At 40.1% G+C, this 15432-nt stretch overlaps 1 protein-coding gene across 5 annotated transcripts in view; it reads left to right on the forward strand.

The window, feature by feature from the left end:
* The window catches only part of HEATR1 (HEAT repeat containing 1), a 59155-nt gene that overhangs the window by 30223 nt on the left and 13500 nt on the right, over positions 1–15432 (forward strand). For 4 of the 5 annotated variants that reach the window (XM_074990116.1, XM_074990118.1, XM_074990115.1 and 1 more), the window contains 14 exons: positions 1000–1242; positions 1831–1962; positions 3570–3676; positions 4160–4306; positions 5419–5534; positions 5699–5820; positions 7628–7756; positions 9423–9653; positions 10010–10136; positions 11041–11207; positions 12571–12617; positions 13445–13583; positions 14672–14812; positions 15056–15348. In XM_074990116.1, coding sequence (XP_074846217.1) covers positions 1000–1242; positions 1831–1962; positions 3570–3676; positions 4160–4306; positions 5419–5534; positions 5699–5820; positions 7628–7756; positions 9423–9653; positions 10010–10136; positions 11041–11207; positions 12571–12617; positions 13445–13583; positions 14672–14812; positions 15056–15348 — 2141 coding nt within the window. The remainder of the gene's footprint in view (positions 1–999; positions 1243–1830; positions 1963–3569; positions 3677–4159; positions 4307–5418; positions 5535–5698; positions 5821–7627; positions 7757–9422; positions 9654–10009; positions 10137–11040; positions 11208–12570; positions 12618–13444; positions 13584–14671; positions 14813–15055; positions 15349–15432) is intronic. The other variant, XM_074990117.1, reaches the window with a different exon arrangement.

The following is a 15432-nucleotide window of genomic DNA, read 5'->3' on the forward strand; positions in this document are numbered from 1 at the left end:
TTGCGGAGCTTTTTCATCCAGCCTGCGGAGCTGGCAGTGGCACCATTTTGAAAGCCAGCTGGGCAGCTCTGACCTGCATGTGGCTCTTAAGGAGCCATTTGCAGATCCCGACACTCTGCCACTCACTCCTCCTCCAGTTCCATGCCCTGCTGTGCTGAAAATGTAGAACTCAATTTAATGGGTGTAATGGCCAGCTGTTAAACCAATTAAATTGAGTTCCATTATTTCAGTATGGTAGGGCAGAATGCTGTACATGGGGGAAGGGAGTTGGAAGGCTAGGGTGAGCCACACAACTGCAGTGGCGGAGGAGACAGTGGCTCGGTGAAGGTGCAGTGGGGGACGGCAGCATGCAGATCTCCTGTGTGAGTATATTAATCCTGGGTTTAAGGCTGCAAGGGGTTAATCCTGGGGCTGGGTATGGGGTTAAGAGGGGTTAAACCGGGGGGGGGCAGGTTTTGGGCTGAGAGGGTTTAAGCCTGGGGAGGGGAGTGGGTTTGGGGCTGAGAGGTGTTAAACCTGGGGGTTGGGTTTGGGGCTATTTAGTGTTTGGCCCCTGGAAAGTGTCAAAAATTGACATGTGGCCCCCGAAGAAAAAAGGTTGGCCACCCCTTGTCCAGTATAACTCATTCATAACTTTGCCAGACATTAAAAATCATGAGTAGACTGAAAAGACACTGGATTTATGCCTTGTTACAACAATCTGTCATCATCTAACAGCCCAGTCCTCAGCTGCCTTTACCCGCCTTTCCTTTTCCCCCTAGTTAATGGGTGGGTAGGGTGGATATTAATGGACAAAGTCTCCTGCAATGCCACGTTCAGGTTGGAAAGTACATCTTAAAGGTAAGGATGTGCTGTGACATATAGGCATAATAGAGTACTACATACTGTGATGTCAGTGATTGATATTGCATTAAAAATTAAACCACTCCTCTGAAAGTTAGTTAAAGCAGCAGTTGATTAAAAATACACAACCCCCTTGTGAATGTTCTTTGCCTGTAGAAGATATTGTGTCACCTGTTGCCCGCAATGGATGGATTGGTGGAGAAAGTCCTAAAGGAACCTGAGGCGGTGTTGAAAGATGAAGTTGTTCTTCTGCACCTCATCCTTGAGAAATATAATGAACATTCAGCAACGCTTTTGTGCAAGGATCAGCAAAGTCTGGACTTATTCATCAAAAGTCTGCATATTGCAAAGGAGCTTTACAAAGGAATACCTACTTTCCAGATCACAGCACTTGGGCAGGTAGCTATTTCTGAATAAAGCTTTACATATACATATATATTAGTAATTCAAAGAGCAGATGTGAATGTTGGTGAGTGAATTGTTAAAAAGACCCTTTCAAAGTTAGAGGGCCCTAACCTTTGAATGAAACTTTATGTTCTTGTTTCCCAGATCCAGGTAGCTCTTTTGAAGTGTTTTCCAAAGATGTCTCAAAGCTGTTTTTAAAATGTTGAAAAGTTAAAGCGTGATTTTTGTTTTATTTTAATGAAATCAGTATCCAGCCTTGCTCCTGTCTGTGATATGGCTGCTGCTGCTTTTTTTTTTTTTTTTTTAACTTTTCGCCAGCTACTACAGCAGCTTCATCTCAAATTTTTGTGAAGTCGAGAAGCAGTAATAAGATGAGTCAGAAGCATATTTAAATCAACTATTTCTATATTTTTTGTGGTCCAAATAGTGGAACAATGTATATAAGTGTGACTGACACTTATGTATGGAAACCCTATATACAGATGCCAAAAAACAGTTACATGTGCCCATGTTTCACATTTTTGCCATTAAAAGTGTACCTGATTAGGGCTTTAATTTTTTTTTTTTTTTTTAACATTGCAGATTACTAAACCGTTCTTTGCTGCACTGCCAGATCGGAAGGTGCAACAGAAGCTGCTAACAGTTCTGTTTGATTTACTGTTAAATTGTAAAAACCCACTTTGTGCCCAGACAATTGGCAGTGTTTTTAAAGGGGTAAGTTGCATCTGGGACTTACTAAGAATTGACAGGATTATTTGAGTTTAAACTACAATAATTATTTTTATGGCTTACAGATTTCTTAACATGATAGTTATCCCAAACCATAGAAACCACCTTATGATGCAGTATAATATGCAAGCATTAAAGATGCATTAAAATATTGTTCCTAAAAGATAAATATCACATTTGTATGTATTTATTATGTTTCAGTACAGGCTGAACCTCTCTAGTTTGACTCTTTCTGGTCTGGCGTGATTTTAGTTTGCTGGATGTCCGCTCATAGTGGGTGTAGCCAAATTTCCCATTAAGTTTGTTGACAGCCACCAATCCTGGCTCTCTGTGTTTTGTGCTGTTATTTAGGGGCAGTTTAGGGCTAAACATCTTCTAAGAGACCAGCAAGTAGTGGAAGTACTGTTAATGTTGCTAAGCATAAACATGTTTTTTTTTATGCTTTATTTTATTTCCTTGTGCCAATACAGTAAAATTTTGTAATGCTGTCCTGATGCTTATTATGTAGAGAATTGATTAGCCTTCTCTATGCATGGACTTAGAGAGAGTCTATCAGTACGGTCATACATTACTAAGCAGCATTGCAAGTATTAGTCTACTTACTTGCCTTTAGTGAAACAAAATAAAGAGACCCATTTGATACGATATTGAGCTCCCATGGTTTGGCAAATTCTCTGATGAAGCACCAGTCAAGTCCCAAGCATGCTGGACTGGAGAGGTTCAACCTGAGACTGCGTCTACACTATGAGATAAAATGTTAGCTCGACATTAAAATGTCACTTTCTTCCCTGTAAATGTCATTAGCTCGATTTAGTCTGCCCTAGTATCGATAACAAAATGTCTGTACGTTAACGGACATGTATAGCTTCAATCTGAAGTTTAAAATGTCTAGACTAGAGTGGAAGCACCACGTCTGTCATTTGAATTTATTAGCCTCCACAAGTGTCCCATAGGCACTGCACAAAGCTACGTGCTGCACCTGACTCCCAGCTCCCTGCTACTAGAGGGAGCCAGGAGACTGACCAGAGCTGCTGCACTGTCGGTTTCCTAGGAAACTGACAGCACTGCTGCACCTGGCTCCCGGCTCAGAATGCGGGGCTGAGGGAACTGTGGGATAGGTTCCCACAATGCACTATTGCAGCAGTCAAGGTTTGGTGATTTCAGTGTGGAAGCAATATGTCAAAATTGTTGGGAGCTTGTGGGAAGCGAGGATACTCAAAATTGAATTTAAAAAAATTAATATTATAAAATTGACCTTGAATAAATTAAATTTTATCTTATAGTGTAGACGTAGCCCCAGATGAACGTTCCTCATTCTTCTGAAGTTCAGCTGTGCTTCGTTTTTGTTTTCTGAATGGAAAAAGTAATTTGTCTAAAATCTAAAAAGTTTCTCCAAATATATTGAGCGTAACTGTTGCTTGTTTATTGTGATACATAGATGAAAACTGTTCTTCATGTTGATTAATAAAAGAAATGCAGTATACACAGGCATTCATCACTGTTTTGATACCAGAGGCCAGATAAATACTTGGGTGGCTGGATAGATATTTGTTGTTCAGATGTACTTAATGTTTTCTTTCATTTTGTTGTAGATTTCAGTTGATGCTGAGCAGGTTAGTGTAGAGCTAGAACCTCCTGAGAAAGCCAAAGTTCTGGCCACCATTCAGCAAACTAGGAGACAGAAAATACAGCAGCAGAGGTAAAATGAACACAGAAATGTAGAAGTTACAGCTTTTATCTATGTAAATTTAGAAAGCACAACTTGCTGAGAGATTGTCATATAATAGATAGAGTGCATAGAAACTTCTTGGACTACATTGTTAAAGAAGAAGAAAATCCCAAGATCTTGAGATTTTAAAACCTTTTCATATTTAAAAGAAATGACTGAGTGCTTGATGCAGTAGAAGTCTATCTAAAAAATCTTAAAATTATATATTGACCTTAGTACGCATGCTCAGGCAAACATTTATTTTGTGTTTTGTGTTTTACTAGTAATGTGTTTTGAAAGCTATTGTCTTTTTATTCTACTGCTTTTTCTTTGGAATCATGAAATCTATTGTTTTATGATCACTTTTATCCAAATTGTCTGCCATCTTCGGATTTGCTCTCAATTCCTTTCTGTTCATCAGAATCGAGTCTTAAAGGGATGTCCCCCTGATCACTGCTCCTTTTTGATTTTTAGAAAACCCCATGCTCCAGAGTCAGTGCAGGAAATAGTAAGCAGTGTGAACTGGCAGAGAATTACGCTCATCCTGGAATTATTACAGCACAAGAAGAAGCTCAAGCATCCTCAGCTGCTAGTACCAACACTTTTTAATCTATTAGCCAGGTAATAGTACGTCATTAAAAATTAGTAACAAACATCAGTCATTTTTGTATTCTGTCCTCACTAATAGAGGATGTACAGTGTTAGAGCATGGGCTAATAACTAAACACTGTGGCAGCAACTTATCCATGCTCCCTTTAGATTTAACACCTTTAGTCAGCCCAGCAGGGAACAGGGCTGCTATCAGTACTGTACAATGAACGTTACAAAGTTGAGCCTTTGAAAATGGTACAGCATTGCCACGTGAAATTTAAGAGGCTTGGGAGCGTGAAGGTTTTCCCTAAACCTTGGTTTTTCTACATGGTCATATAGACCTCCTGCTCATGGGACTGATGCCACTGACCTCGTGGTTCCTCATTCTGGGCTGCGAAAGGATGATTTACAGAAAGTAATAATATTGCTCTTTTGAAAGCAGCCTTAAGAAATTACTTCTAGTCCTCTCTTGCCCCGTTTCCAGAAGTTTACTGTTTTTTTCTTCTTCTTCTTACATATACCTCTCCCGTACCCTACAGCAAGCACTCAAAACCAGGTGTTACACAAAACGCATGACATCTTATCAGGAAGAACCTGGCTGAATTGCCTGTATGCCTCAATGGGACCTAACCCATGAACATTAAAGACCTTAATTTCCCTCCTTTTTATTTTGTAACCTACACTTTTTACAGATTTGATTCATTTTCAAACCTTCAAATTCCCTTTTTACAGTCAAAAGAAGATAGTTTGTTTCAAAAGGAAGTGGGTGATTCAGTGAACTTTTCCTCAGTGACTTTAAGTGTTCAAAATAACACTTGAGTGCACACCAGGGATTATTTTTAAGTGGCTTGTAACGAAGAAGGACAAAAAGTTCTTAGTTTGAAACTAGTGCAGATGAGAAGAAGTGGGTCTTACCCATAGAAGTTCATGACCTAATACATTTGTTAGTCTCTAAGGTACTATAGCTTGTTATTTGTGAAGCTACAGACTAACACGGCTCCCCCCTGATGTTTTTATGGAATTCTGCTTATTTTAACGTGAAGACGTTATCTCTGGTTTCAATTTTTAGCATGTCCGTTAATTTATCTGAATTTTTGTTTCTCATCCTCCTTCCTGCTGCTGATTACCTCCTGGATCCTTAGATGCCTGGAAACTTCAACAGAACAGGAAAATACAGAATATACGAAGCAGTTAATCCTCAGCTGTTTGATAAACATCTGTCAGAAACTATCCCCAGATGGTGGCAGGATCCAGCCAGGTGAAAATGACAAGTCCCAGTTCTGAGCATGAAAACTTTAACTATCTTTTGTACATTAGCTGTCTTGAGAATTCCAGTAATATTTATTCTTTATATTCTCCAGCTTGTTGGTCGTTTTAAAAAAATCAATCACGAAGCAAGATATTTTTGTTTTCCCCTTGCAGATATCCTTGATAAAGAGAAATTCAATGTGGAGCTGATAGTTCAGTGTGTCAGGGTATCAGAAATGCCTCAGACACATCACCACGCGCTACTACTGCTTGGTACTGCTGCTGGTATGTTCCCTGTAAGTAACGTGTCAGATTTATTGGCAACTATTCTTTCGTTGCTGATTTCTAAGAACTGGGAAAGACACAAAGCGTAAAGACTCAGAGAATTCAGGGAGAGGAAACTGCTGCTGACAAATGGGACAAGTTAGATGTCCCTTAATTCTTTTGGGTGGATTCCCACTGCCACTTATTTATTTAAATTCAGAAGGGTACTTTGTCATGTGTGTCATGGGTGGTCTCGTCTCTCCCACAGAAAAATCCATGGGGAATGGGAGACTTATTACAAAAGATCAACATGGGTCAGCATGACTTTATCCTCCTGAGGTTAAATGTCTCACCCATCCTTCTGATGTGTTCAGGGCCTTTTCTAAATTAACCCTCCAGATATGTGCATTCGACATGTGCGTATCTCACAGTAGTGTGATTGGAGGAGGACCCCAGAAGCTCCAGCCAGAGGCAGCAGCTGCCACAGACAGGAGAGTGGGGAGGAGATACCCCTGTCAAAAGGGAACAGAGTTGGCACAGCCAGCTGTTCCCCGATCCCCTTCCCCACCCCCCGAGGCGACGGCACTCGGGGGAGGTGCAGGCTGTGCCAGCTCTGTTCCCTTCTGACAAGGGGGATCTCCTCCATCATCACCTGTGCTGTGGCAGCTGCTGCCTTTGGCTGAGCTTGTGGAGCTTTGCAGCCTTTTAACGGGGGAGCCCTGTTAACAAGGGCATGCCCCAAGCCTTCCCTACCCCCCACGGCAGCACTGAGGGCACCCCATGCTAGGTGTGATCCTCCTTCACAGTGGGATCGTCTCCCCTGCTGCTGCCACTGTAGCAGCGGCTACTGCGGCTGAGCTGGCTTGCATCCAGCCAGCCAGCAGCCTTTTAACATGGAGCTCCCTATTAAGAAGGAGATGCCCACCCTCTGCCTCCCCAGTGGCAGCACGCCAGGGCAGAGCTGGCTGAGCAAAGTGCTCTAACAGTTCTCTTCCCCCTTAACAGGGGGATCTACTGCTTCCAGCTGCGGTTGCTGGTGCTGAGTTGGTGGCCCTGCCCCCTCAACTTGAGCAAACTTCGAGTTATGCCTAGTTTTCCAGGAATGTAACTTTTGCGCAATTTGAGGGTCTATTATACTTCCTTTTCTTCTTTACGCCATGCAGCATAGGGAAGTAATGTTTTAAGTCTTTGAATCTTTTTCTGAAATAAGAGTTATCTTCTCTGGGCTGATATTTGCATATGCAACTGTTATTAAAATAAGTTATACAAGTGGTGTTGAGGTATATAAAGGCATGGACTTGTTGCTTTTTCTCCTGTTACTCAGCTAACCCATTGAGAACTGGGGATGATTTTACATACCTCAGTAGACTTTGGGAACAACAGGAGGAACGGAACGTCCATTGTTCCGGAAGCCCGCTAAATCGGGGTCCATAAAAATCAAGGGTTTACTGTATTGCCTGATATAAGTTTGGATATAATAGCACAACAGACATAGTTAGCCTTAACTCTAAATTCATTTTCTTTATTAATTTACTTAGGTGTTTGTTTTGATGTCTAAATAGTGCATGAACACGCACTAACTTTGAGACACAATCTACTTTAAATCCAATTAGGTTTTTAAAAGTTTGAATGAAGAACCATTTTCTCTTTTCTTATAGCGAACTTCGATATTATGTATATGAAATATCCAGCTAAAGAGTTAAAAAGCTTTAACGCGAGAAGAATTGGGAATAGAAAAAACCCAAACTGTACACACTCCTTTCAGAAATTAGTAGTTTTAGTGTCTAAAGCTGCAAACACTAATGTTTAGGTTTTGTTGTGGGGGGGATTGTTTTTCAGGACAAAGTTCTTCACAACATCATGCCTATTTTCACATTCATGGGAGCAAATGTCATGCGACTGGATGACACTTACAGCTTCCAAATAATTAATAAGACAGTGAAGATGGTTATTCCTGCTCTTATACAGGTGAGATTTGTTTTCTTCCACTAGAAGCAGGAAGAAAGCTCTGACCAATGTTTTGAGTATAGGTTTTTCTGTTTGGTTTGTTTTATAAGGCACTACTAAATAATTTACAGCATGTTCCTTGAGATGCCTGTTGGGTATGACAACATGGTCAGCCTAAAAGTCCAATAAAAAGTACTAGTAAAAACACTCTCCTTATCTAATGGAGTGGAAAATGGATTTTACAGAAGGTGGGATGAAAGTTGTGACTTAGATAGGTAGTCTGGAGCATGCTTTTGGTGTCCAGGTCTGTGACATACCTAAAGGCCTAGTAGTGATTTGACTAAACCACCATAGATTTCCAGCTTTTATGACGCAGTGTTGCATGAAATGTTTAACTTCTCAAAGAACTATTTGTATCAAATCTGATCTTTCCTGGTTTTACCGCACTAATTGGCGATCACTGATCTAATGTAGTCTTTATTGATGGGCACGGGAATGTCGCTTCTTTTTTTCTAACTCCTTTTTTCTAGCCATTGGAGCTAAATGAATAAAAACCCCAAACAAGCACACAAAATTAGAAAAAGACTTAAAATGCTTTTTCTGCATCTGCTTTCACTTGACATTGTCCCTATTCTCCAGCTATCCAGGTGTTCTCATGAAAAACATGGTAGGTGAGATCTGAATTTCTAATGTAAATACAAGTAGGAAGAAAATCCCTAGAAAACCTTTTAGGCCCCCTTCATACATCATTCAGGTTATGTCTAGATTGCCGAGATTGGTCCGCAAAAGATATGAAAATCGTGCAACATATTTGCATCTCTCTTGCTGACAAGTCTACCGGGAGAGGCTTTCCTGACATTGGGCCTGTCTGAACCAGGCCAAATGTTGAGGAAAGCCTGTCTGTCAAGACAGCCTTCTTCCTGACGGAGTGGTGACGACTGGGATGTCGGCACAACACTCCCGGAGCCATGGCCCATATTATTCAGTAATTACAAGTTATTTTCCAAAACGTATTGGAGAACAGCTTGATTTCTAAAAAGTGACAGGCAGAGGAAGTAAAATATATATATGTAAAAGAGAGAGAGAGCGCGCGCGCGTGTGTAATTATTACATAGTAATCTGTTAATGAACTGATATTTTGTGTCCTACCAAAATTGTGTTTTTTAATTTGTAAAATCTGAGGGAAGAATTAAGGCGCATGCTTAAGAAGAGGTTTTCAAAAGTGGAAACGGATATTGGTCTTGCTTAAGTCTCTTGTTGACTTCAGTGAGACTAAATTTAGACTTGCTGATTAATTTTCAAAATCCTGATCAGCTTGAGAGCGTCTCAGTAGAACACTTCTGAAAGCAAATTCCATGACTGAAAATTGTTGAGAAAAACATCCCATCTTTTGTTAATCCCACTTTCCCACTGGGGAACCCCATACCCCCTGCGCACACACCAGCAGTAAGGGGGTTTTGTACACAGTTGTGCCACTGCAGGCTTTTGTAATATCAACAAACCGTGCATTTTTGCAGGATGGAGCCTTTAGGTGTTTGTCTTGTGATTGTGATATTTGGCAGTTGTCTTACTTTTATGTGCTTCACTAGACTGATGCCTACTTCATTTGCTTCATGTGCATAGAGAATCCTCATGAGATTGTGCCTTTTTAAGGTAATTTTGTTGTAACTCTCTAACTTGTTGATAGGCTGAAGATTGTGGCTCTCCAGAAGCTGCACAGAACGTGGAGGAAGTAGTTATTAAAATCATACACGTGTTTGTGGATGCCTTGCCTCATGTGCCTGAGCACAGACGCTTGCCCATCCTGGCTCAGCTGATTGATACATTGGGAGGGGAACGATTCCTTTGGGTTCTTCTGGTGCTCCTGTTCGAACAGCATGTGACCAAAACAGTGACTGCAGCAACCAATGGGGAAAAGGTCAGAATACTGAGGGGGGAAAACTTTCCTGTACAAATCTGAAGCTGAAAAAATATTGTTGGACATTTCATAATCAATCATCAATTCAGATCTAGTCGAAGGTAGTGGTAAGCGATGGTCATTACCACAGTATGGCATTTCGAAAGTTTTCAGTTTGAGAAATGAACTGTTGGTTTCTGTCCATTCCCAATGGACGTGAGTCTGTCAACACATCTAGCTGCTGTTATCAGTAATAACAGTGCACACAATAACCAACAATTTCCTAGTCCTGTATGTTCACATGCATTCAACAATTAAAGATTTTCCTCTTACTTTTAGTTCGTGAAGTAAATAGTTTCTCTTGAATCCCTAAACAGGATGCTGTTCTGGAGGCAGACACTGAATTTTGGATTTCTGTTTGTTGTGAGTTTAGTGTTCAACATCAATTCCAGAGCTTGATGAAAGTAATCCAGTACTTAAGAGAACTGCCAGAGAACAAAGAAGGTAACCACAAAAGACTTGTTTAGCAGAACAAATAGATGCATGTGAACCTTAATGTTACTTCTGTTGTTGAAGGTTTTGGGCTGAAACAAAACAGGAAGAAGAGTTCTTTCGAAGATGCTCTTTATTTTTGAAAGAGCCCCATCTACACTGATTTTTTTTTTTCCTTTAGAAAAGAGATTGAAAATGCAAATGAGGCACTGATTTACATTTCTTGGACTTCATTTGCACAGTTTCCCTAATTTGCATTCCTCTTTTGAAAGTGCAATGCAGGTGTAGACACAGCCATATAGTTTTTTTACAAGACACAAATGAAAAAAAGATTAAAATATATACAATATATAGTATACAAAGAATTAGAGAAAATCTTAGCATTTTGTATTAGAAATTAATGAATTGTACACATGGTGGTGTTCTGTATTTTAGTGTCTTGCTCCTGACTTAATATACACGTTTTTCTGGGGTTTTTGCAAAAAGAATTGGACTATCATAAAGTTGACTAGAGTCCAGAACAGTGTTCCTGCTGTTCTGCTTGTGCCCTTGACTTGTCTATGGTACAGTATTACTGTGATGATGTTAAAACTAACACAGTGGGAAATGAAAACCAGTGGCTTTCAGCTGGCGAATAAAAATTGAAAAATATAGAAGACTTTTGAGCCTAATCCATCCTTTCTTGCATAAGCAAACTTCCTGTTGAAGTCAGTGAGGATTTTGAAATGTTGAAGACGGTAGGGTTGAACTCTAAATCTCAATCAACAATTTTGTCTTGACTACTGAACAGCTCAGCATGGATTTGCCCTTTAATTGTTACAACATTTTATTTCAGTTTTAGTAATTGGCAGTCAAAAGTTCTTTTTTCTGATTGTATCTGAAAAAAACTAAATTTCGGGGCGGGGTGTTTAATCAGATGATCCTGGACCAAAGAAATCAAGAACACAAAAGACAAAAATGCAAGATGAAGAAGTGCAGCTTTTCAGTGTGGAGTCTCATTCAGGCAAACAACTGCGACATTTTAAATTTTTATCTGTCTCCTTCATGGCACAGCTTCTGTCATCGCAAAACTTTGTGAAAAAGGTAATGTAGAATTTTTTATACAGTTCTCATATCTACAGTGTCTTAGTTGTGATTTGCTTTTCTTTCATTCTGAACACGTGTTCTTTCAGCTTTGTGCAGTATATTTGACTGCCTTTTACACAGTTGTAAAGTCTTTTTGCAGTTCGTTTTTAGTAAAAGTGCATTTGTTTTATTTATTTTTGCGATTCTCTTTGAAACTTTGGAAAAACAAACATTCAAAGTCTGTGTGATTGAACCTTATGTACCAGGGTAAGTCCTAGTCACAGTGGAGTCAGTAACAAATCGTCTCAGTCAGGCCCACCAACAAGCAGCAGGACTAAGAGGGCAGTTGCCTCAGGGCCTGCTGTTTCAAAGGGGCCTGGAGGTCCAACTGCCATCGCTATTACTTTGGCAGGGGCTGGGACTCTGGGCCCCTTTGAAGTGCCGCAGCGGTGCTACTTCTCCACATGGTCCTGAGGAAGGGGAGGAAGGTCAGTGCTGCGTTCCAGGCAGCACTAAGGGCTGACTGCCCTTGGTCCCGCCTCTTCCAGGGACACAAACCCAGGACACACCCACCCACCCCGCCCCACTGTCAGCCCCATGGGTCTCACTTGCTGTCAACCCCACTGACCTCAATAGCTGATAGTGTAATATCAGTTTGGATTCACCAGAATCCAGCACCATAAATGAAAGGTACCTTTTGTTTCTGTATTTGATGAAGCATCTGAGTTAAAGTTTTGGGGTCTGGTGAATCCAGACAGCATTGAAATCTGGCAGAACTCTTAGTTGGAGGAGGAAAAATTATACTATTACATCTTAAAGATTTTTTTTAAAAATCAGTTTTGGGGAACGGGGTGGCTCATAAGAGAAGTGTACTGATAGAAACCCAGGCTTATTTTGTAGCATTTTTCAGTCCATCTGATTGCAGTTTGGAGGCTTATGTGAAATCAACCAATAGTCTGTCTCTTCCTAGCAGATTAATTGCCTGATCACAAATTCTCCCTGCAGTTGGTATTAGTTGGCTGGGCACTCTCACTCTTAGTCTCAGTGGAGAGCCCAAGGGCTGAAGAGACAAGGAAACTCAGCTTCTTTTTTAGATAGAATAGAATGAGGTAAGCTTACACCGCTGGTGCCAAACCTGAGCTTGCCCTGAAGTGTCACCTAAACTGTTAATCCAATGTCATTCCTCAGCAGTAAACATACTATAAAAATGTTACAACGATCTTTAGTTGAGTTTCTTGAGTTTTACTCATTCATGGTTTTTTATACTAAATTACACCTATGGAAAAATTCAAATTAAATATTAATATATTCTTCATGGAAGCAGCTGTAACATGTTACTATAGTCCAGTCCTGAGAATGTTTTTTTTGTTTTTGTTGTTAGATAGTTGAAAGTGATGGCGCTGAAGAGCTACAGGAGTTGGAGCAGAGGTACGTGTGCGCTCGTGCGTGTGCGCGCGCGCGCACACACACACACACACACAAAATGAGAAACCAGCTAACCTCTTAACACTTGTTACAATATTGCACAATGTGATCTCTTCAGAGTGTTTGAAACTATTTGGGGACAATAGATACAGAAGAGAATTTTTTTTTTAAATTCTCTAGAAGTAAATCTCCAAACATTGTTTATTACAACCGGGTTGTTTTCAGTTTGTTTGTTTGTTTATTTTTAAATTCTGTCCACTTTGTGGGACTTACTTTATTCACTTTGGTGTTTATTTGAGCATGTAGCTGCCATTATAACAGGGTCTCTAAAAATCCGAAATTGTGTATAAAATTCTTCTAGTCAAAACATTTTTGCTCCTTCACTCCCAGGAAAAATCCCTTATCAAAGGAAGCTCTTTTGTCAGAATGAGAGAATTACAGTAATCGCAGGTGGAATTTAAGAGATATGAATGTAGTAGATGCTTCAGTGCAGCAAAATTTAGGTTTGGGAGGATGTAATTTGCATGGATGATAATAAGTGAAAAACGGTTGTGTGGTACACGTGAAGTGCTGTACCGCTTCCGTTTTTCCAGGCCTTCCTACATTTCCAGAGGCTTTTTTGCAGAATTATTATTCTGTGGAAATGAATGGCTAGAAGGCTAGATGGAGACCTCTTTAATATGTGCTCTCAACTTGAACTATTTTGTAGCAGTTTTTGTATTTCAATATCTGGAACTAATGTAAATAGCTTTCTGTAACTTTCATTATTGTCTCTGAAATTTCCTGCCCTCCAGGAATAAAATCACTTTGTAAATGTTACTTACTAAAAGATGTTCCCCATCTAGATTATTAGAAGAGGTCATTTGCTATATAAAAGTTGTGGCACACTCTGCGGAAGAAAATGCAGACAAACCAACAGCGAAGTTTTGGAGGGCTCTGCTCAATAAGTCTTACGATATGCTAGATAAAGTGAGTTTTCATTACTCCACTTCCTGGCTTTCCTTTTCCTCCTCTTTTATTAACATGATTATAACATTTCCTTTGCTTTTTATCTGAAAGAGAAGGTGAAAGAGGTCACATCTTTTGTTGGGCCAACTTCTGTTTGTGGGAGACAGGCTTTCAGGCTAACACAGAGTTCTTCTTTCAGGTCTGTGTAAGCTCAAAAGATTGTCTCCCATTAAAAGATTATCTTGCCCTCCTTGTCTCACAAATATCGTGGGACCAACACAGCTACAATGACTGTTTTACTATTGTAACATAAGTATGAAGGGTTTTGTGGGTGATTTAATGTTCCATAATTCATGAATATTTTTTTCCAGGCAACTTGGGGCATAATGCATTATTTAATTTAATTTTCTGGTGCCAGTAGTCATATTAAGTAGAATAAATAAAGTGAAGTAAACTCCTTGATGGCCATTTTCTTGTTCTAAAGTATATTTGTGACTGGAACGAGCCATCTAGAGATTGTTAGGAAAAAATTTGCATTCTGGTGTTACAACTTTAATGTGGCTTTATTTAATAATCCTGCAGAAGAATTTAAATGGTATGATAAGCCTTGCTGTGTTCAAGTCTTTTTTTAATCAGAAGTACAGATGTTGTGTTGGCTTGGTGTCCTGATAGCAGTAGTGAAGCTGTGGATCAGAATTCTCAATTCTGAGGGTGGCTGGTGCTGTATCTTCTTCTCTTGGAAACTTAGTTGTCCCACCATTCCTAGCGAATGTGCGTGGAGGAGAGTCAGAAGAATTATTTTGGTGGGGAATGAATACCTAGCCAGCTGTGTCCTGGGATGGAAGGTAATAGTGTAGGAATTGTCAGGGTTGAATGAGGTGGATCAAGTAGTTAGTTTTTCCTAAGTGGTAGCTGGCAGTTTCCAGTATGAAAGTTTAAATGTTTTAGCAGGAGCTTACTACTTACTGCTCCTCTCCTAAAGAAAGCCCATGCTTTTCCCCTCATTTCTGATCCCTTCTTTGCTCTCAGGAAGTCCATACTGCTCTACCTTTGGAGGAATTAAGATGGTGCGATACAGGAAAGAACACTTCTGTTGTTTGTTTTTACAGGTCAATGCCTTACTGCCAACACAGACATTTATCCCTGTCATTAGAGGGCTAATGGCCAACCAGCTGCCTTCAGTGAGGCGTAAAGCAATGGATCTCTTGAACAATAAATTGCAGCAGCGCACACGTTGGGAGAAGGTCCAGGTAAGGCAGTGTTAGTCATTTTTTTTTGTTGTTTTTGTTTAAACTGTGTGTTCTGCTCACATAGAAATGAGATGTCACATGTAAGGCAGGTATGGAATTTTCAGATGGAAATGGGAGTTGCACATTAACAAGATATCTTTTGAGTAGCAAAATGTGGTCCAGCCACCCATAGTAACTTGCAGGATCTGGACTAGATATGATTTTTTTTTAATTTCATATTTTCATGTTATTTTGTTGTCTTAGGTTCAACAGCTCTTAGAATTAATTCCAGAGTTAATCGCTATTGTACAGCATAAAATAAATGAAGAGGAGGAGGAGCAAGCCATCAACAGACAGACAGCTTTGTTCAGCCTCAAATTGCTGTGCAAATGTTTTGGCACAGAACAGCCAGAGCCTTTTGTGCCTGTGCTCAAAGCCACCATTGACCTGATTTCTTCAGAAAGGAGGGAAGAAAGGAACGTAATGGGAAGTGCTTTGCTGTGTATTGCTGAGGTCACCCATATACTGAGAGCACTAGCAGTACCTCAGCTTCCAAGGTATCGTCATTTTCATAAAAAGATTCTCTGCAGCAGGAACTACATCAGATGATATGTCTTACTAAGGGAAGGCTGGCTGAAACT

This window comes from Carettochelys insculpta, chromosome 3, assembly GCF_033958435.1.
Source record: "Carettochelys insculpta isolate YL-2023 chromosome 3, ASM3395843v1, whole genome shotgun sequence".
NCBI classification, from domain to species: domain Eukaryota; kingdom Metazoa; phylum Chordata; order Testudines; family Carettochelyidae; genus Carettochelys; species Carettochelys insculpta.